At 35.9% G+C, this 22,462-nt stretch overlaps 1 protein-coding gene across 1 annotated transcript in view; it reads left to right on the top strand.

Annotated features, from left to right (window-relative positions):
* Positions 1-246: 246 nt before the first annotated feature.
* Positions 247-22,462, top strand: part of LOC127833516 (gamma-tubulin complex component 3-like) — a 48,371-nt gene continuing 26,155 nt past the window's right edge. The window contains exons 1-15 of the mRNA XM_052358807.1: positions 247-426; positions 3,246-3,291; positions 8,600-8,661; positions 9,138-9,205; positions 10,647-10,715; positions 11,348-11,574; positions 14,915-15,003; positions 15,612-15,674; positions 16,485-16,603; positions 17,302-17,427; positions 18,949-19,017; positions 19,497-19,629; positions 19,898-19,992; positions 20,640-20,711; positions 22,230-22,340. Coding sequence (XP_052214767.1) covers positions 342-426; positions 3,246-3,291; positions 8,600-8,661; positions 9,138-9,205; positions 10,647-10,715; positions 11,348-11,574; positions 14,915-15,003; positions 15,612-15,674; positions 16,485-16,603; positions 17,302-17,427; positions 18,949-19,017; positions 19,497-19,629; positions 19,898-19,992; positions 20,640-20,711; positions 22,230-22,340 — 1,434 coding nt within the window. The 5' untranslated portion in view covers positions 247-341. The remainder of the gene's footprint in view (positions 427-3,245; positions 3,292-8,599; positions 8,662-9,137; positions 9,206-10,646; positions 10,716-11,347; positions 11,575-14,914; positions 15,004-15,611; positions 15,675-16,484; positions 16,604-17,301; positions 17,428-18,948; positions 19,018-19,496; positions 19,630-19,897; positions 19,993-20,639; positions 20,712-22,229; positions 22,341-22,462) is intronic.

Here is a 22,462-nt window from a genome sequence, read left to right as displayed (position 1 = left end):
TGTGGTAGGGAAGCTCCTTAGCATGGTATTGAAATTAGTAAAAAAGTTTCAGATGTCTATGACAAGTATCCAAATGTTCATTAAATCCATAACTCTTTCAAAGACTATTCGGTGGAACAACAACAAAATCTTACATTATTATGCCCTCTCGACCGTGATTCTACTTACTGATGAGCAAAAGCACAATATCGACAAGGGCACTATAAATTTAGTGCGAGATCTCCGTTCTTGTAGGGTTTAGTTTTTCCGAATGTACACATCGTCTAGCTTTGCATGGATGTGCGCAAACAAATCTGCGCGGTAAACAGAAATGTCAAAATAAACATTCACACAAATCTGGCATGAGCAAATCAAAAGATCAAGGCGGTGGAGCGGCACCTGCGCTTTTAAAGAAGCTATGTTGCAAAATCACCGGACTTCCAGAGAGTAATGCATTTTGATCAAAATAGCGATATCTGCCTTTCAATTTTTAATCAAACCTGTGTTGCCACTCACTGTAGCACGATTGGTGTCAGTTTGGATACTACTAAAATGTACCGCTGGTACTCTTAAATATACTTAAATGTACCCCCGCTACGAAAAATCTACTGAAAAGTATCCGTCAATTCTAACGCTAAAGTGGTCATTGTCGGCAATTTGTTTTAAAACTACACTGCAACGCCAATATATCGCGGTTGTTGGGGTCCAAAGATCGCAAGCGCGATGTATTTGGCGCGCGATATAACTCGAGTAATGTCTAACTAAAATGTATTGCGGTTAATTTTTCAAATTGCCCCAATGTTTTCTTTTTATATACGGCGCTACTACATATTTGTATAGTGATAATTGCAAACCAATTCTACAATAAACATTTTCATAACTACATATGTATCTTTATTTATCATAAAAACCAAAATGTAAATTATATTTTTCATTTTTATGTAGGATCGCTCGCGAAACAGTTCAAAACAAGAATTCTTGCCGTTAAAAAAACGTATAAAATATAATTGTGCATATATTCGAATTTATGCTTATTAATAGTCCTAATGAAGGAACTGAAACAGCGTAACAGTAACGATACAGTGTGTTCGAATTATATTTTATTAAGAGGAAATGTCAATGCCACATAATTCGCGAGATACAAGCGATACTTTAGTTGAAATTTACAACGAAACTTTTAATGGAAATAAAATTATCTCAATGTTGTACCCGCTACGAAAGTTTTATTTAGAAATAAATACACCCACGCCAATTTTCGCGCGCTTTTTATAAAAACAAAGAAATTCATGACCAGTACCGAAATTTAACGATTTATATACCAGTAAACTGCCATTATTACCTTTGAAATGACACTAATTGGTTATTTTTTAAGTGTTAAAAACAACCCCAGACGTGTGTACACAACACTGTCACTTATCGACTGTTTTTCACGCTTCACTGCGTGCCATAGTAAGCCGCGACATATAGGGTGTTAATACTAGCTAGAACCAGTTTTTTGCTTAAGTTAGCGAATTCTAAGATTAAACATATCATTTAGTGATCATGCTCGTCGGATTTTTAGGAGCCATAGCCAAAGCGTGATATATTGGACAGCGCGATATAACGGTCCGCGATATATGGGCGTTGCAGTGTAATTATGTTCATATTTATTTCGATATTTTGTAAAATGGCCTCTATATTGTCGAAACTCCTCAGAAAGCATGTTGATGAAGTTGTTTTCTTTTAAAGAGAATTTTATTTTGTACATGTATTGCCTAGCGCATTTTACCACATCGGATTTTGGGCAGGAATAAAACTCTGGTAGAGTCCAAATTAGACGGGAATGTGTTAGTATTAAAATGTTCCGTACCCAGGGTACATTTGAGTATACTTGAAATTTCAGCCTTATGGTGACTAACCACATCAAAGCTTATATAAGTGCACTTGTCACTTAGTTCAAGCATAAGAGCTGTGGGCACGTCAGGAGATATACGCCCGTTCAGTGGGAATACCCCCGAATCGATTGGACGTTTATAATATCCAATCCTTAAATAGTTCAGTAAATCAAATTAAGTTTTGTTGATATGTCTCGATATGAGGTAAACACTCGCCTAATGGATGTTATTTAGGGTGTGTATGGAACTATCAGCTTTACGTTGTAAACATGCTTTCATAAACAATTTTTAGTTGACATGAATTTAATTGGAAATAAGTAAATCTTTGAAGGTAAATTGTTTATTGCTGCATTGTTTTCATTAATTCTGAAATTATTTTACTGGCTTCCTTAGCCACACCATTCATGGAAACTGGAGGATACATGTACTGAGTTGCACGTCTATATTAAGTCACACCACAAAAAAATATGGTCTGTTCCTTGCCCTTATTAAAACACGGGTTTTATACATGTATAATATTGAATGCGTCCAGCTGTTGATGTGCACAAAGAGACTTATAGCAGCAAAAGCTATCACAAGGATGTAGAAAAATGCTGCAAATCAGATCAATAAATGAACATGATGACATTATAATTCATGTATTGGAATTTAATTGTTAAGGCTTAAAATTGCAAGGGGCTATTGTTTTCTTGCCGTAAGTAATTTATTTTGCACCATTTGCATTTAGCTTTTCATAAGTAACACTTGTTTCCAGTAATTGTTGTGATGATAATGCCCGACACTGCCCTAAATGTACTGTTTTTATTTATCGTTTTTTATTGCTTAACTTGTAAAACTGTGATTCCTTGTAAATCCATCTGCAATAAATGCTTACTTCATGACCAACGTCAATAAAAAAATAGTCGCCAGTTAACCCCACCAGTTAGCCCTGCCCTCATAAGCGTTCTCGTAAACTGATATGGATGGTGAACATCACAGTTTAGAAAATTACCTGGGAATTTCTCGTAATGCATCTCTGTCACCATACATGCGTGTAAAATGTGGCTTGAATGTTTGATACATGAGTCATACCATTTTTTATCAGTGAATTTTCTATAACCCCATACATTGTTTATCTTAATTACAAAAGGAAGTAGGCACCAAGCGTTCTTTTAAGTAGGCTAGGGAATATTGATTCAGTTATAGAGAAACCATTTTTTTTTGCTTTTAACCATTTTCATTTACATTTTCAAGTTTAATTGCAAACTGAAAGATTCATTTGCCATTGGCTTGGCGATTGGAAACGCTAACAAAGGTACAATACTAGTTCACTGCCTATAGTAAGCTAGATCGGCAAACCAATAAGAAGCGTGACGACCATGATCAGACTGAAATTCTGTTTTCTCTTTCCAGCTGATGTGCAGCCATACTTGCAGTTTGCCTACAAATTGCTCGGCAGGTAATACTTGTATTTGCGAAAGTTTTCAGTATAAAAGTTGCAATATCAATATAAATAACCAAAACTATAATATAATGACAACAAATAACAGGGTTGCCACCAACCTGATGAAATAAAATTCCTGACTTTTCACTGACTTTTCCCTGACCAAATCTTGGTTTTCACTGACTAATTTCACGACATATTCAGCCTCCTCGTCCCCATACAGCAGTGCCCCAGATTAGCTGCGTATCTGGGTCTTTCACCCTATTAAAATATTTTAAAACACAAAGAAATACAATATCATGCCTATTGAAAACGCACCCGTTTTGCCTTTTACGCAAATTCGTTTAATTTGATGCGTACGGTACAAGAGCTTCGATTGAAAATGCTTTGCTCAATTTCGGTATTTTTTGTCATTATTTTCGTAATATGGCGACGCTTTTATTCAGCAAGCGACTGGATGACGGAGCATGAAAACAGTCAAAGTTATTCAAAAGCTTTGCAGACTACATTTCATAGTTAAATAAAGTGTCTGACCAAATTAATATTTACAACTACATACATGCGTTTTGAATCTGACTTAATCCGTCGTTCATTGTGCATGTATTTGTAAAGCGTCTGTACTTTCAGTTTCTATTTTGATGCGTACTAAATGTCTAAGAGAGGTCAAAAGACGTCCGCAATTGTTGCACCAAAATATCAGTCAATCAAACGTTTTCAAACCAAGAAAGCAAGAGCCAATAAGTGCAGAATCATTTGTGTTATCGATATTTTTAAGTTTAAAGATTATATTATTGACAGTTTCAAGGATAAAAGATGTTATGAAACATCAGTTTATTAAATTATATATTTAAAGTTTACAGTTTTATTGAATCAACACAGTTGTGTGCAGCTCCAACAGAAGTAAAGCAGCAATGATTTTACGGTATGCATTTTTATAACTCAGTTCACCCTGGCCTATTTCAAGAATGAAATCACCCTATTTTTCAAAATCAATGGGTGAAAACCCTAATTCTCGAATAATTATCTGGGACCAGGGCTTTCCTTAGACCTCAAATCTCAAGAGTCAAGGACTCTTGGGACCATATTTTCAAGAGTCAAAATCAAACTTCTGAGAGTCCTAATAATAACGCAGGACAGTCAATGATTTTTTGCAATTTAAGCAAATTACTGAGATATAATATATAAAAAGCAACAAATAAAAAGATACATGTATGTTAACATTTATTCATTACATTTTACTGTCACTACAACACTATGCATTTAAACACAATATTTCAATGATTAATAAATACAAAACATGTATTCTAATACAACATTAACTTCATGTATACAGCAGAGTAATATGTCATATGTTCTTCTTTCGCACGTTTGGGGGTGTTAGGAGCACTGTCTTTAGATCTAAAGTACGCTTTGTCGTTGGCGTCTTACACACACTTTCAGAGTTACTACCGATTCCGAATTCGAAAAGGTTTCTCTGCGACATTTTCCGAATGCACAAGCACAATTACACTTTGCACAATTACACTTTATCCAATAACTTTGTTTGACCGTTTCGCGTGGCTATTAAATTAAGAATGAAATACAAAATATGAGAAAAAAAAATCAAACATTTCCGCTGGCTATCACAAAAAAAAAAACAACATACGGGTGGTACCTAAACACAATAGCCTATATAAATCGGTAAACTATAAAAGGAAATTATTTCTACTCGTCGATAAAGGTGCCTCCGTATTTAATCCCATCAAAAATTCCGACGCCCTTTAATTATTTCATGTGCCATCTTCACTGAAGACGTGCGACAAACACGCCGTTTTCTATGCCTTCTCAAACGGTCAATTATTACGCCTACATGTATTTTGTTATCAATTAGCTCATGCAAAAATTGTCACTTAGCCACAAGGTTAGTTATATCGGTTCTATAGTTATTTTTAGCAACTTTGATGCAAAGCGTGTAATTTGACGTTGTAGACAGTACATATGCCAGCATAACTTTCGCGCGTCTTTGAACTGAGCAATCATGAAGTAAAACAGTGATAAGTGCATTCAGCTTTGGAAAAACATTCTGCCATACTCTTGAAATATCTCAAAATATGCTTTACGGTGTTCTGTGGATATGGATGTTATTATTTAATATTGAACATTATTAAAACTGACGCGGATGAGTCCATTCTGTTTTAGTGGGTTTATAGTTCTTCTTAAATGCTCTGAGCTTTTATGAGTACATACGTACAGCTCAGAGGGTCAATAGCTGGGAGTTGGATTATTGCAACTAGGTGGGTTTAATACACGTCTTTTCCGCAAACAGCTGATCACAAACGCTATGATAAATAATGGAAAGTTAATACACGCGTCATCGAACCAGCAGTGTTTTAATTGGTCAATACTAGATTTCTAAATTAACCAAACTCCGCCTAATGGGTGGACTTGTGCTTCGATGATTTGAAACGGGCGTTAACGATTAGCGCGTGCTAAATGAGAAACTCCAGCCCCGAGCCAATTATCGCTTAGTCTTAACAACTTTTGATCTCGTTGACGCAAGTCGGTATATTCCCCCGGGTCAAATGTGACGCATGACGTAATTTTCTCAAGAGTCAAAAAGGGGTCTTCTGTAATTTACAAGCGTCAAAACCCGGGAGCTCGGGTCAAAGGAAAGCCCTGGGGACACTGCAAACAGCCGACCAAATCCACCCATATAATGTTTATTTTATTCCTTAACATAAAATATTTAACAAATAACAAAGCAGTACTACTTGTACACTAAACTATGCATGATGCAAGGCTATATAGTAAATACCACAAAACCAAAGATAAACAAGATACGTGTTTGTCCCCTTTTGCGCCGCTTTGAAGTTATATATTTGACCTATGACCTTGAAGGATGACCTTGACCTTGGCCATTCACCACTCAAAATGTGCAGCTCCATGAGATACACATGCATGCCAAATATCAAGTTGCTATCTTCAATATTGCAAAAGTTATTGCAAATGTTTAAGTTGGGGCAAACAAACAAACCAACAGACAGGGCAAAAACAATATGCCCCCCACTATAGTGGTGGGGGACCTAAAAAGTTGTGCATGTACAACCACCACATAATATGATTATATGATTGTCTCAAAATCTATAACAAAACATACTTCTATAGGTAGATACATGTACATGTGATTTTAGTTATGGAAATACAGTAGTAGCACAACACCTATGACACAAAAAACTGTCCATATACATGATCCATTACATACTATGATCATACTTTAACATCTAGACACAAGCATAGGTGAATACATTTGAGGATGGGTAATGGGAAATGTTCATAGAAATAAATCTATTTTTAAATGTACATAACTGTTAGAACTTAGTACCAATGATTATTTCAACTAGCCAAGGTCTTTGGCAAACATTATTGTGCAACAAAAAATAAATTTACATTTTTGAACATGCTTTACACATGTTAATGTTTTATGCACATAGAAATAGTCAGAACATTTCAAACAAAAAAATATACCATTGAATCTACTAACACAAATGATATCAGAAGACTGCCACTAAATAACTAATGCATCGACCCAAAATTTTATTTTTCCCTGACTTTTCACTTACTTTTCTGAAATGTCATTTTTCACTGACTTTTTTTTTAAATTCCCTGACTTTTCACTGACCTTGAAAAAAATCAAATTTCCCTGACTTCAAGTTAAGTGGCAACCATGAATAAGGAACTGTGATTTTGAAATTAACTATTTTATTAAACTGTTCCCAACCCCCATTTTTAAGCTTTCTCAAAACATTTTGATAGATGGCACAAACCAACTTTTATTTTTCTGGGTTTATGCTTTACAAGGTTAACAAAGAAGTCAATGTACTGGGGGCCCACTTATTTGTTGAGCGTGTTTTGACTAGACCTATAAAGCTGATATTAGGCACATCTTCATGAGAAGAATGCTATTTATGACCATGCAGTTACTACAAAATTACATGTCATTCCATAAATTAAACTGATATTTTAACTTTGACGGGACCTTTTCACAGATTTTGGCAGATATTGAAGTTTGTCATGTAATGCTTTATATTGATAAATGTAAGCATTGGATCTAGAAAGCTCCAGTAAAAAACAATAAAATTGAAGAAAGAAAAATGATTAACCCTCAACATGGCTCGAACCACTGACCCCTGGAGTAAAAGTGAAAACGTGAAAAGGTCCCTTTAATACAGAATTTAGTATTTTTGTAAACTTTTTGTCCTACAAAGTCCATAGTAAAAACTATGAGTTCAGTGTATCGACACAAGAATTGCAGTATATTCAAAAGTCTTTACATCCACTTGCTCTCCTAAATAAAACAAATGAAATAATGACACCATTTCATAGTCAAAGCACAAACCATCACTGAGACATTGTCATAATTGTTACTGATAATTTGCACAAGGAAAAGTCTCGATTTTTACTATATACTATATATATACTAACAGGGCCCTCAATATGTCAAATTCACGGCCGAAATTCTGCCGCATTCCCCCACCTGAAACGTATACTTATTTTCCCTTTTTGGGGGAAAAATTCCCCCTAACAAATTTTTTTTTTTTTTTTTTTAATAGATAGATGTGTCTCATGATTATTATATCTCAATTCTATTTTTATTTAATCTTGTCAAACATACTAAATTATGAAAAAAGCAATGAATATAGGGCAAACATGTACAAATGTTATAATTAGAGAGTAAGTAAAAAATCCCCCAAAAAGGAAAACGCCGCGAAAATTCCCTCTGCTATGGGTAGCGACCCACTTCCCCTAAAATGGATTGACTAACCCTGACTAACTATGTAGTATAAAGATAAAAAATCGAGACTTTTCCCTGTGGTAATTTGCTAGTGACATATGATCTTTACAGTTCTTCACAGTGCACTCTTGGTGTTCCAAATGGCCAAAAATAGCTTATTTTTCCCCTTATCCAGTTTCAATATTCCCAATTGATGGTTTGACTTTCAGTTTTGAAAATAGATCTTGTAAGTATATGAATAAAAAAGTTTGAAGTTGTAATATCCTTTCAACTGATATAATTATGTTAAGTATTTACACGTGTTTGTTTTATGTATGTTTTATAATTAAGAATTCAGTTAAGGTCATATTGCCAAAATGGTGAGGTAAAATATTAAAGGTATTTTCCCCTGTGTACTTTATACTTTAGAAATATATATATTCAAGATTACTCATAAGAATGAAACCCGTTTTCTTTTTGTTTTTTTCCAACATGTTTGTTTCTGCAATTTGATATTCTTCAGATTGTTTCTTGAATATTTGCCTTAATTGCCCAGACAAAAATACTCTTCAGTCATGCTGGCATTCCAGTAGAAGCAGACGAGTTTCAGGTGTCAGAGAAGATAAGACGAAAATGTGAGTGATTCCAATGTATCCCTTATTATCAAAGTATCAATTTTTAGAAGTTTTAATTTATTTACTGTTTATTTATGACAATTACACGGCCGTTAATCACGCGCGCCACCTCTTTTTTGGGATGCATTAATAAATGAGCCAATGCAACTTCCGAGGTTATGAGCCAATGCAACTTCTGAGGTTATGCTCAAGCCTGGATGTTTTGAAATTTCATGGATAATTTTACAGGGTGATTAAGTTTTATATGTTTTTTCAACATTTTTCACATTATTTACTGATACGTTTATGATAAAAATAATTAATTATCTGTTTTAAGATGTATCAATAATTATTCAAATGTTATAAATCTAAGAATTATGTATTTTCCCTTTTTTTGTAAAATGCTAAAATGTGTCAGGTATAGATCATATTGATTACTTTCAAACTGGTGAGAAATATACACAGATTTCAATGTAACCAGTTCTTGACTTTGACAGTGATACGAAGAGGCCGAGAAAAAGATGCGGTCACATTCGCAGAGCTGCACAGGAAGCTGCAGTCACAGGTAATGAGACCTGCCATAAATGAGCCTCGCTCTGGTAAAACTTGGCGTTAATCATGTGCCTAAAGTGTTGTCCCAGATTAGCCTACGCAGTACACACAGGCTAATTAGGGATGACACTTTCCACGTTTATGGATTATAATTTAAAGGAAGTCTTTTCTAAACCAAAGTCCAGTTTATCGTAATTTATGTTTTCGGACACCCTCTTCTGTAGCCAAAATAATTATTTTTTGTGACTATATTTTCGGACATAGGGATTTTCATCTATAATTAATGACTCCAATTTTTCGGACAGTATATTTTACAGCGCTAGTTTATAGATTTCTGCCTTGGTTTCGCTTATCTGGGACCCATCGATCATGAAGTTTTACAACAGGATTAACGTTATCAAACCTGGCATAGAATGCCCTGAGGGCAATGGACCATTCAAATTGCGTTATTGGGTAGATCACCATAGATACCTGTAAAATAAACTAAGGTTTCACCCAACAGCATTTGAAATGATATCGTTTTCAGGAAGCAGTATGGTTGTTTTTTATGACGTTTTTATATACCATTTCAGGTAAGAGATTGCAAATAAGTGAAGTTGTACTTTATTTAAAGCAGGAAAAGTTGAGTACAACACAATAAATTATTGCACATTTATTAATTGGTTTTGTTTCATTAAAATAATTGACAAACAACCATAACATGTATGTCTCTACATTTTCGGACACTCATAATTTTTGAATATTGTTTGTACCTAAATTTTCGGACACAAAAAAAATCTTATTTCGAAAACTTAGAGTAATTACGGTATGCGGAAAGTGTTGTCCCTGATTAGCCTGTGCAGACTGCACCCTTGTGGTTCGGGTGTGTTGTAACTCAATGAACAAAACAAGTTCATAAATAAGACTGTTCACAGTTCACTTCTTTTAATCTACTAGTCAGTTCATAATGATCTTGTAAGTATACATGCATACTAAATAGTAAACCGACCCCATTAATCCCAGAGTGAATCAGGATCTGAAATATATAAAACAATAAAATACTAAACAATAAAACAATACATGTAGTTCTGTTCTAGACTGCACAGGCTAATCCAGTACAACACTTAACGCACATGCATTAAGCCCAGTTTTCCCAGAACGCGTCTTAAATGAACTTGTTGTCATTAAAAGTAATCCTTAAAATACACCATCCACATCCCATTTACCATAAAAAATAATAGATAACCATTCCTAACCATCTGAAAAAATAACTGAAAATGTCTGGCAAATATTTATTTGTATGTACCAGTATTTGACCTCCTGAAGCAAAATATCTGTCCAGCCTTTCAAGATAACAGTTTAACATTCATGATAATATGGGCAAGTACATGTATGAAAGTAACAAAATAAGGAAAACATTTGGAAAAATAACTAAGTGACAGTTGTACAAAATCAAGCTTGTTTTCGGTTTTCAGGGATTGGTGAAAAACCGATGGGCCATTTTGCATTTACTGTTTTTACTGAGTGAGAATACTAGAGACAAGGTAAGTTTACTTTTTTATATATATTTTTATGGATTAATTACCCTTCTTAAAGCTGAAATGCTGACACTTGTTCCGAACATTTTTTTATTTGAGGAATAACCTTTTGTTTTGCAAGAAAAGTTCTGTTTCGGTTCATATCCTGTTTATTCACCACTGAAATTTCTACAAGCAATTAAGACAAAGGCTTGAAAGCATCCAGTAAAATTGTTGTTTTTCTTTATTATATAGATAATTTATGGAAGGTCTATCAGAATTATGATGTAAAGTCGTCTTCCTTATTTTGATGAATGATATGATGATCACTGTCTTTAATGTGATATGGCTTGTTTTCATGAATAGTATGCAGTCTATTACAAGAAGAATATGGTTAACTGATGAAACTAAGTAGATTGTAATATAATGTTATTAATTAGTTGAATTCATACTGGCTTTGATACTGAGCTGAAGACAGTGGTATTGGCCTGTGGCCGCAGATCTATGCTAGATCTACATGTATATACAAATGAAGAGTTTAGTTGAACCTTTTACGGAGGGTTGGGCATTCTCCTCCACTGAGGTGTTTCTTAAATCACACCCCTGTTATATATGTGTCAGTGCTTTAGCCTTATCTCACTTTCTGGTTCTATGTCAAGTCCTCTAGCTCCCTGTTTGGCAGAGGGCTGCCGAAATTTGCCACATCGACCCCTTTCAACGCAGGCAGCGGCCTCCGGCGTCCATTCACCGCCCCTCCCTCGACTGACACTGCCCGAACGCCTTCCCAACAGTCCATTGACACCACCGCTAGTAGTGGAATCAGCAGTATACACGGCGATATCCGTAGCAACGAACCCACACCCGTCCCACAATCCTTCTTGCCAAGGTAAATCAGTCTAGGTTTACCCTTGGAAATTTGAATGAGTAGCCAGAATTCATGTAATTTAGAATGTTAGCTCAGAGAGTTTGACAATCTGCTTTATTTCAAAATAATATTCATAAATTTCAGTAGCCAATTTGAGAATTGGTAGAAAATTTGAGATTTCAGTAGCCATAGCAGGTTTTCGACACTAAGGCACGTCCAACAGACATTGTCTAGTAAGATCGGTGGTCGGGCTAGTATAACTGTGGGCTAGCTTGTTCGACTGGGCGTACATAAAAAATCTATACTGATTCATATAACTGTAACTAACCGAATACCTTTTTCTCTTAAATTGTAAAATAACTCTTGTATCATTTATTTACATCAGAACAAAACTAGCGTATGTAAATAAACGCGGAGCATTCACATGATTCATCGCTATTTTTAGACGCGAAGGAGAGCTTCCTGCAGAAATTGCTTGTTTCCATTGGTCAAGTTGTCATGAATATGAATGAATTTCTGCAGTGTCTTAGAACTTTGCATCATGTTTTTACGACTTCTATCGAAAATCGGTATCATCAATGTAAACATTTTGGCGTAGCAGACGAGAGAATGTAATTTAAAGAATGGCTTTGTTCAAGATTGGATTTTCGTCCGACAAATAAGTTAATAAAGAAGAATCCGACGGTAAAACTGACACAGATTATGATGGAAAAAGGGCCTTGGAGCTGTGGTTGCATGGAGCACAGCCAGCGGTCAAGGAGGCCAGAATTTGATGACGTTGAATAAATGTCACCTGCTGTACAGACATCATTTGTTTAACTGGTGATAAACAGTGAAATTATAACAAACAATTTATGTTGTTAAATAGTTTTATTTTATTTTTTACTCTGTGCATCAAAATAACTTTCTTGTGTTCACTAATTATTTACTGATAAAACCTGATTAAACAGTTACACGACACAATTGTGTTTATTTGCTATGTCGTTTATGGTCAAGTAGACATCAGATTCGGGCTAGTACATTTTAAGAGGAGGTAAAGTTTGCATACTGTATTAGCTTCCTATTTAGTTTCTGGCCTTTTGTCTCAATTTAAAAAAAAAGGAAATCTGAATTATCTGAGAAACCTTAAAATGTTTACATATTGTGCTGATTAAAGTTGTCACAGTAAATTGCTAGCTTCACTAAACAGCCATTATGAGGCAATTGTGTGGTCCAATGCTGAGCCAATGATATGAACTGTGGATAATGGTTTAATCATATATGTAATTGAATGCTACATTGAAAATTTGTTTTTGATATTTGTCCCCGTTATTATCCCCCGCCATAGGCGAGGGATATTGTTTTGGCGTTGTCCTTCCGTCTTTCCGTCCGTCCGTCCGGAGCCATATCTTGGAAGTGCTTTGGCGGATTTCGTTGAAACTTGGTATGAGTATATATATGGATAAGAGAATGATGCACGCCAAATGGCATTGTACACCATCTGTTAATAACAGAGTTATGGCCCTTTGTATCTTAAAAAATGCTTTTTTGAGTGTCAAATATAACACTTTTGTGTCCAGAAGCATATTGGCAGAGGATATCAATTAAAAAAATTTGCTTGTTTGTTATGCAACCACCTTATGCATGTGATTGGCTCAATTCCGGCAGTACGACATATGTCTCACTATGTTTGGTGTTCTATTCTGACAGTAGGACCTATGTGTCACTATGTTTGGTGTTCTATTCTGACAGTAGGACCTATGTGTCTCTATGTTTGGTGTTCTATTCCGACAGTACGACCTTAGTCTCACTATGTTTGGTGTTCTATTCCGACAGTACAACCTATGTCTCACTATGTTTGGTGTTCTATTCCGACAGTATGACCTATGTCTCACTATGTTTGGTGTTTTATTTCGTCAGTATGACCTATGTCTCACTATGTTTGGTGTTCTATTCCCTCAGTATGACCTATGTCTCGCTATGTTTGGTGTTCTATTCCGTCAGTACTACCTATGTCTCGCTATGTTTAGTGTTCTATTCCGACAGTAAGACCTATCAGTCACTATGTTTGGTGTTCTCTTCCGACAGTATGACCTATGTGTCACTATGTTGTTCTATTGCGACAGTATGACCTATGTGTCACTATGTTTGGTGTTCTATTCCGACAGTACGACCTTTGTGTCACTATGTTTGGTGTTTTTTTCCGACAGTGTGACCTATGTGTCACTATGTTTGGTGTTTTATTCCGACAGTACGACGTATGTGTCACTATGTTTGGTGTTCTATTCTAACAGTAAGACCTATGTGTCACTATGTTTGGTGTTCTTTTTCAACAGTACGGCCTATGTGTCACTATGTTCAGTGTTCTATTCCAACAGTACGACCTAAGTCTCACTATGTTTGGTGTTCTATTCCGACAGTATGACCTATGTCTCACTATGTTTGGTGTTTTATTTCGTCAGTATGACCTATGTCTCACTATGTTTGGTGTTCTATTCCCTCAGTATGACCTATGTCTCGCTATGTTTGGTGTTCTATTCCGTCAGTACTACCTATGTCTCGCTATGTTTAGTGTTCTATTCCGACAGTAAGACCTATCAGTCACTATGTTTGGTGTTCTCTTCCGACAGTATGACCTATGTGTCACTATGTTGTTCTATTGCGACAGTATGACCTATGTGTCACTATGTTTGGTGTTCTATTCCGACAGTACGACCTTTGTGTCACTATGTTTGGTGTTTTTTTCCGACAGTGTGACCTATGTGTCACTATGTTTGGTGTTTTATTCCGACAGTACGACGTATGTGTCACTATGTTTGGTGTTCTATTCTAACAGTAAGACCTATGTGTCACTATGTTTGGTGTTCTTTTTCAACAGTACGGCCTATGTGTCACTATGTTCAGTGTTCTATTCCAACAGTACGACCTATGTCTCACTATGTTTGATGTTCTATTCTGATAGTACGACGTATGTGTCACTATGTTTGGTGTTCTATTCCAACAGTACGACGTATGTGTCACTATGTTTGATGTTCTATTCTGATAGTACGACATATGTCTCACTATGTTTGGTGTTCTATTCTGACAGTAAGACCTATGTCTCACTATGTGTGGTGTTCTATTCTGACAGTACGACCTATGTGTCACTATGTTTGGTGTTCTATTCCGACAGTACGACCTATGCCTCACTATGTGTGGTGTTCTATTCCAACAGTACGGCCTATGCCTCACTATGTGTGGTGTTCAATTCCAACAGTACATCCTATGCCTCACTATGTGTGGTGTTCAATTCCAACAGTACATCCTATGCCTCACTATGTGTGGTGTTCTATGCCGACAGTACGACCTATGTCTCACTATGTTTGGTGTTCTATTCCCACAGTACTACCTATGTGTCACTGGATGGAGAGAGATCACACAGACATGGCCCAGTGTCCAGAGTGGTGGGGGCAGTCTCTAGGCATGACCCAGGTACATTAGAACCTATTTATTTCTGACCCAGATTGGGTACTTATACATTTTAGACTGACCCTGGGAAAACAGGACTTAATGCAGTTTAGGCAGAAATTTCGTCCCTTATTAGCCTGTCAGGCTTATATGGGATTACACTTTATGCATATCCATTATTTTGTTTCAAATTTTGTTAAAATTTGATTATTTTTAAGCTCCTGGATCGAATGATCGGGGGTATATTGTTTTTGGCCTGTCTTTCTTTCTGTCTGTCATTCTGTCCCAAAACTTCAACCTTACACTAAAGTTTTGCAATAACTTTTGAAATATTGAACATAACAACTTGATATTTGGTATGCATGTGTATCTCATGGAGCTGCAGTGGTGAAAGGTCAAGGTCATCCTTCAAGGTCAAAGGTAAAAAAAAGCGGCGCATTAGGGGGCATTGTGTTTCTGACAAACACATCTCTTGTTTTTTTTTTTACTATTTTCCTGAATATTTTTGTCTTATATCAAATTTTTAATATTTGAAGACTGCATTTCTTTTCTTGCTGTTTATATATATTGAGTGTTGCAATCTATTCCATGGATAGGTAGATTTAATTTGATTTTTTGTTATTGTTGTCCAGGTTCTGATTCAGCAGTTGTACCAAGAAGTAGTCGGCAAACAATCAAAGTGCAGTCTGATAACAGTAAGTTGTATACCTGCCATTATCATAGAACAGTATTGAAGTATTTTTTCCTTTTTTAGGAATCTTTATGCTTCTGCTAAAAAAATATTAAAATTTATTAAAAATGTTTTTTTATGTCCCCCCACCACTATAGTGGGGGACATATTGTCTTTGCCCTGTCAGTTGCTTTGTTTGTTTGTTTGTGTGTGTGTGTGTTTGTTTGTTTGTTTGTTTGCTTCAAACTTTAACATGTTGACATTACTTTTGCTATATTGAAGATAGCAACTTCATATTTGGCATGCATGTGTATCTCATGGAGCTTCACATTTTGAGTGGTGAAAGGTCAAGGTCATCCTTGATGGTCAAAAGTCAAGAAAACAAATCTAAGGGAAGTAATAAGCTTTAAAGGGAGATAATTATCTGAACCTGAAAAATGATAAAAAAAATAAATCAAAGAGACGCAGAAGGGGACATAGTGTTTCTGACAAACACATCTCTTGTTTAATAATATATTTACTATGGTTCAACTTATCAAGCTGGATAAGGCAATATATCAAATGTTGCAATCTATAAAAACATATATAAAAAACAATTAACATTCAAATTGGAAGTTTAGGCTTTTTTTAGATTATGTGCTTTTAAAGACTGGGAAAGGGGCCGAATTTAGGCCCCAAATTAAATATATAAAAAAACTAATGTCTTCCTTTTTATCAGGAGGTCTAGGAAATGAACTCCAGAGTGTCTCATTCACCTTTAGGTGTTCAATGAAAGTGAGAGAAAGCTAATAGGTTTAAACTTACCAGTAATTTCCATCCCTGATTTCTTCAACAGCTAGCTTCGAGATCCCAGAGACTGAACTGGTTAGGGACCTCGTTTATGTCTTCCAAGGCATTGAGGGGAAGTGGGTGAGGTTCGATGCTTCAAAAGACGGCTACAAAGTCGACCCTCAGGTATTTAGTTTTTTCGTTGTCTTTTAAATAATCTGATTTAGTGCTTTAATCTTTATTTGTGTGTCCCCAGAAAATTCAACAGTTAAGGCAATGGACTACAATTTTTGCCTTAACTGGATAAATAGAGAATTATAGGTTGGTGACGTGGATAGAGAATGGTTATCTGGCAAGTCAGAGGAATTCACGTCACTAACCTATGATTCTATTTATCATGTCATATTTATTTCTTTTTATGCCCTCGGTAGGGTGGCATATAGCATTTGAACTGTCTGTCCGTCTGTCAGTCCGTCCGAAAACTTTAACATTGGTGATAACTTTTGCAATATTGAAGATAGCAACTTGATATTTGGCATGCATGTATATCTCATAGGGCTGCACATTTTGAGTGGTGAAAGATCAAGGTCAAGGTCATCCTTCAAGGTGAAAAGTCAAAAAATACAATCCAAGGGAAGTAATAAGCTTTAAAAGGGAGATTACATCTAAACCTGCCAAATGATATACAGGCTAATCTGGGACGACACTCTCTGCTTTGTTTTTTTCCTTTCAAGGAAGTCTCTTTTTAATAATACTCCATTTAAGGTGGAAAGTGTTTTACCTGATTAGCCTGCGCAATCTGCACCGGCTAAAACTAAAGTTGAAAGCAGGGAATTGTACAAAAGTGGCTCAAATAAAAAGGCTCATTGACACTAACATTATAGGCAGGGATACCGAAGGCTATACGACAGCTGGTCAGCAAGCTGGCAGAGTGTGGCTGGCTGTTCAACAAGGTGAAGAACTATGTGGAGACCAGGTGTGCCGATAAAACATTCGGACTTGTTGGACAGGTAGACAGATAATTGCTAGGTTTTATCAAGAACATACTTAAGCTTTTACCACTTAGAAATTTACATTTAATTAAAGACCTTTCTTACGAGATTCAAGTTTTAAAGGTTTCATTTTAAACCCTTAGATACTGATGAACAGCAAACAGCATAAAACCTGAACTGACTGTGAGCTACTTGCAGGCTGTTCTGGTTTTATGCTGGTTGCAAAAGCCATTTTCACTTTGCTTCTGATGGGGTAAAGAGTTAAGTCAATTCTGACCCCACTTTGAGTTTTTGAACCATACATTTTACAAGATGCGCGTCCATAACATTTACATTGTATTTATGTTTATAGTAAGTGCTGGAAAGTTGTTTTGCAATTCCATTTTTATTGTGCAATTCTGGTGAAGTTTGACTTCTTATACTTATTAAACAATCACAACAGAATCTAGAATAATTTTTGTAACCAGATCCCCAAAAATATGTAAGTGTATAAAGTGTGATTTTGCACCATTTTGGGAATGGAGCTGGGTCCCTTAAGATTTTGAAATATGGCGTACTTAAGCACAAAATTGGGAAATTAATAATGTTGATTTTATTCTTACAAATACTGTAAAATTGATAATTAAAGTGATTTCAATATTATTAATTTTTCAAGGTTCAATTTATAGAGCTGGATTTGGAGATAATTGACATGTTTAGACTCATTAAATAACACTCTTTTGGAAACGTTCGATTGGGAATTTTAAGGTTCCATTTGGGAAAAATATATGCTTTTTATGTCCGCCACCACTATAATGGGGGACATATTGTTTTTGCCCTGTCTGTTGGTTTGTTTGTTTGTGTGTTTGCGCCAACTTTAACATTTGTAATAACTTTTGCAATATTGAAGATAGAAACTTGATATTTGGCATGCATGTGTATCTCATGGAGCTGCACATTTTGAGTAGTGAAAGGTCAAGGTCATCCGTCAATGTCAAAGGTCAAATATATAGCTTCAAAGCGGCGCAAAAGGGGACATAGTGTTTCTGACCAACAGGTATCTTGTTTCCATTGGGAATAGGTCCCCTACCGGGCCCTAATTTAAACGGAAAAATACACTGTTATACATGCTGCAATAATTAAAATGAAAGTTTCTTTTTAAATCATTTGATTTCAGTCAGGCAACATTAATTAGGTTTTTGAAAAAAAATAAATATTTAAAACACTTTAGGAATCGTAAAATATTAGCAATTATTTGCAATGACATTTTTCTGTTTACAACAAGTTGGAGGCATTAAGCATCTTACTTGATATAACTTTGTTGATACTTAGTTTCATATCCAATAGGGATAAAGATATACACTTTCATAGATTGATTTACTTTATTGATGTACACGACAGTTAAACCTATGTAGTGAATTCATATTTGTAAACTTTGATAAAGCCCATTTGGGCGCAATATTTGAATAAAAGAGTTTGTTTTTTCTAAGAAAGTTAACTTTGTTGGTTGTATAAAAATGTGTATGAAGGTTGTTTAAATAGTGTTTTTACTATTTGCAGAGTTTTTGTGCAGCACTTCAACAGGAACTGACAGAATATTACAGGCTGATTGCAGTGTTAGAGTCGCAGGTTGGTGTACTTACAATTATCAGACACCTCAAACTTAAAGTTCGTGTTAATAAACCTAAAGATAAGTTGATTTGTAACAAAAGAAAAATAGGAACCACTCCGAAGCCTTTTACATTTGAATCTAGTAGGAAAGGTCTGTAATTGTATTGATTTTATTAGGCTCAGAATGAGTAGAAGAGAGGTAAATGCTTGGTTGCATATGGCAGAGCTGTGTCTGTGTAAATATTTTGCGCTGTGAGCTGTGGAAAGGGGGCTGAATGCATGTGTATAAATTGCCATCCCAGATTAGCCTGTGAAGTCCGCACAGGCTAATCATTTACGACACTTTCCGCCTTAACTGGATTTTCAGAGTCTTCCTTTCAACGAAAAATACCATGTAAAAAGCGGAAAGTGTCGTCCCTGATTAGCCTGCAAGCACATGCATTAAACCCCGTTTTCCCAGAACAAGGCTCAATTTCTTATATTTTGACCCCTTGCAGCTTCAGGAAGAGCTTGACCAGGGGATAGACATGGTGAGCCAGGGCAGTGTTACACTGAGACGTCTTGTCGTGTGGACCTTCGATCCCCTCATTCGCCTCAAGACTCTTGCAGCACTGGTCGATGTCTGTAAAGGTAGGCAGTGATTTCATTGCAGCACTGGTCGATGTCTTAGTTATCTTGGCTGAAATTTGTCATTACATTCAGTGCATTACCTGCCCTTGTTGATGTCTGTAAAGGTAGAGAGTTTGTCTTAGTTGAAATTTGACTTTCATTTCCCCTAAAGGCATTACCTGCTCTTGTTGATATCTGTACAGTTAGAGCCCTCAGCGCAGTTGATATTTGAGATTTTCGAAATACTGCCAGAAATCCTAACAATTCAACGGTTTTGTTCTGTTTTCAGGCAAGAAGGGAGGGGCCTTAGCGTCCTCTATCTATTCTTACATGCAGCATGGGGACCCGTTTGTCAAGTCACTCATCAGGCATATACTCACCATGGTAAGCCATGTTCTGAGAAAACTGGTCTTAATACATGTGCGTAAAGTGTCATCCCAGATTAGCCTGTGCAGTACGCCCACGCTAATCAGGTACGACACTTTCCGCCTGAACTGGATTTTTTTTCTAAGAAGAGACTTCTTTTAACAAAAAATTCCATGAAAGCGGAAAATGTCGTCCCTGTTTAGCCTAATTTGAGATGACCCTTTATGCACATGCATTAAGCCCAGTTTGTAAAGTTTTTCCTCAGGCAAATACTCACCATGGTTATCACCCTTCCCCTTTTTTTGTTTGTCCTATGCAGTTTGTAGAGGGATTGAAGTGTATGTCAATTATGGTCTTGCATATTATTGATTCGCCCATTTTTGGTTTCCTGGTCATATATGCCAACAATTGTTATATGGCAGTCACTTACCTCTTAAAACTGGATTCTTGTGTAGAAGAGACTTCCTTCAAACAAAAAATACCATAAAAGCTTAAATTGTTGCCCTGATCAGCCTGTGCAGACTGCACAGGCTAGCCCGTGTCGACACTTTACGCACTTTCATTGAGCCAAGTTTGCTCAAAACGAGACTCGTATTGTTTCATGTTATTTCTATATTTTATTGGGAGATGGTTTACTACATGTAATGTAAACTTCCCCATGTCAGGTATCCCAGCCTATCTACGCCACTCTGCTGCGCTGGATCTATGACGGAGAGCTACAGGATACCCATGATGAGGTAGGGACACGCAGTGTTTTTGGGGGTCATATTTGGGTCTGTTTTCTCGCTCCATTACCAATGTCGAACATAAAATGCCCCATTCGACCATTCCAAATGTCGAAAAGTACATTAAATGCAAATTTTAGTTAATTTCCTTATGCAGTTCATGGGTTATAACCTCAGTGAATATATTAATGACAACACTTAGTCTCTTTTAAGTATTTTGTAACAAAAAGAATAAAATGCACCAATTTCCCAGTAAAAGTCAAAATGAAGCAATTTTTGCCATTCCAAAGACCCCATAAACAAAATGGTGAAAATATCAATGGACACACCTTGGCGTGCAACTGGGTTTATTCTTACCAGTTTGGGTAGATGACATTTGCCCATTATTTTGACAATGATAGCATTGATTTACTTTGGGGAAAAAAAATGTAGTGTTTAAATAATTATTGAATTATTATGGTTGCATATTTTTTCAATATTGGACGATCACATTAGTTAGTAGCTACCAAAAATGAAAAATCACAGAAGTGGCTACCACAAAACAATTTTTATTTCCACTGTTGCACTTTTTGGGGACATTGGATGATCAAATTAAATGGCTTTCACTTATGAATGCCTTTTTCTACTGTTGCAATCTTTTTGGACTTTAAAGTATAAAAATTGACACATAAACTGGCAACACTATAATGAATTAATGATGCAGTGCTCAAGCTAGGATTTGAAAAAAGCAAGGTGCTTATTTGTTACATGGGCGTGTTAGCATTCACAGTCATATCTCTGTGGCATAGTTTCAATGTAGCATGTGTTAAATATGTACACATTTCATTTTACATGTATCTTCTTTTAAAGGGACCTTTTCACAGATTTTGGCTGATATTGAAGTTTGTCATTAAATGCTTTATATTGATAAATGTAGATCTTGGATCTAAAAAGCTCCAGTAAAGAAAACAAAAATAAAAAAGAGAGAAAAAAAGTTACTCTCAACTAGGCTCGAACCACTGACTCCTGGAGTAAAAGGCAAACACTTAGACCACTCGGCCATCTGTGCTCATACAATGTGTGATGTATACTCTATATAAGCAATCCTCGTAGTGTCACAAAATGTAATGACAAACAACAGAACTCTTCATATTCAGTTGTTATGCGTTGCAGCGCTTTATGATTTTCAGGTTTTTCAATCGTCAACATTATGAATATTTTAGAGCATTGTAAAATGTTCAGTATTACTGTTTCCTATCAAATATCATACATACAACGAAAAAACACATTTTTTTAATTTTGTCAATTTACCAAAACGCGAAAAGGTTCCTTTAAAGCTTTGTCCTATAATTTAAAAAACTAGTTTCAGTGTGAAAATTTGATTAATATTTTAAAACCTCAAATAATTGTCTTTACTATCATGTGATTAGATCAAAACAAGGGTATGGTGGAGGTCCAAGGGGCAAAGTTGGACCTTGGGGCAACAGGGAGCTGCAATCCTCCATTTTGGCCTTGCAGGAGCATAGATGATATATTTTTCTACTGCTTCAGTTTTTCGTGGCTGCTGACCCGACGGTTAAGAACGACAGACTGTGGCATGATAAGTACACTCTGAGAAAATCCATGATCCCTGCCTTCATCACTACAGACCAGGCCAGAAGGGTATTTTACTATAAAACTGCTTAAAATTGCCACAAACATTTGTATTCATACATTCATATATTGGTTCTTGAATGGAAACATATTCGGCATCCTGTTTCTCTATGTCCATGTTCACAGATACT

The sequence above is a fragment of the Dreissena polymorpha genome, chromosome 6, assembly GCF_020536995.1.
Source record: "Dreissena polymorpha isolate Duluth1 chromosome 6, UMN_Dpol_1.0, whole genome shotgun sequence".
NCBI lineage: Eukaryota > Metazoa > Mollusca > Bivalvia > Myida > Dreissenidae > Dreissena > Dreissena polymorpha.
Note: the sequence above shows the minus strand (reverse complement) of the source record. Positions and strands in the feature narration are given on the sequence as shown.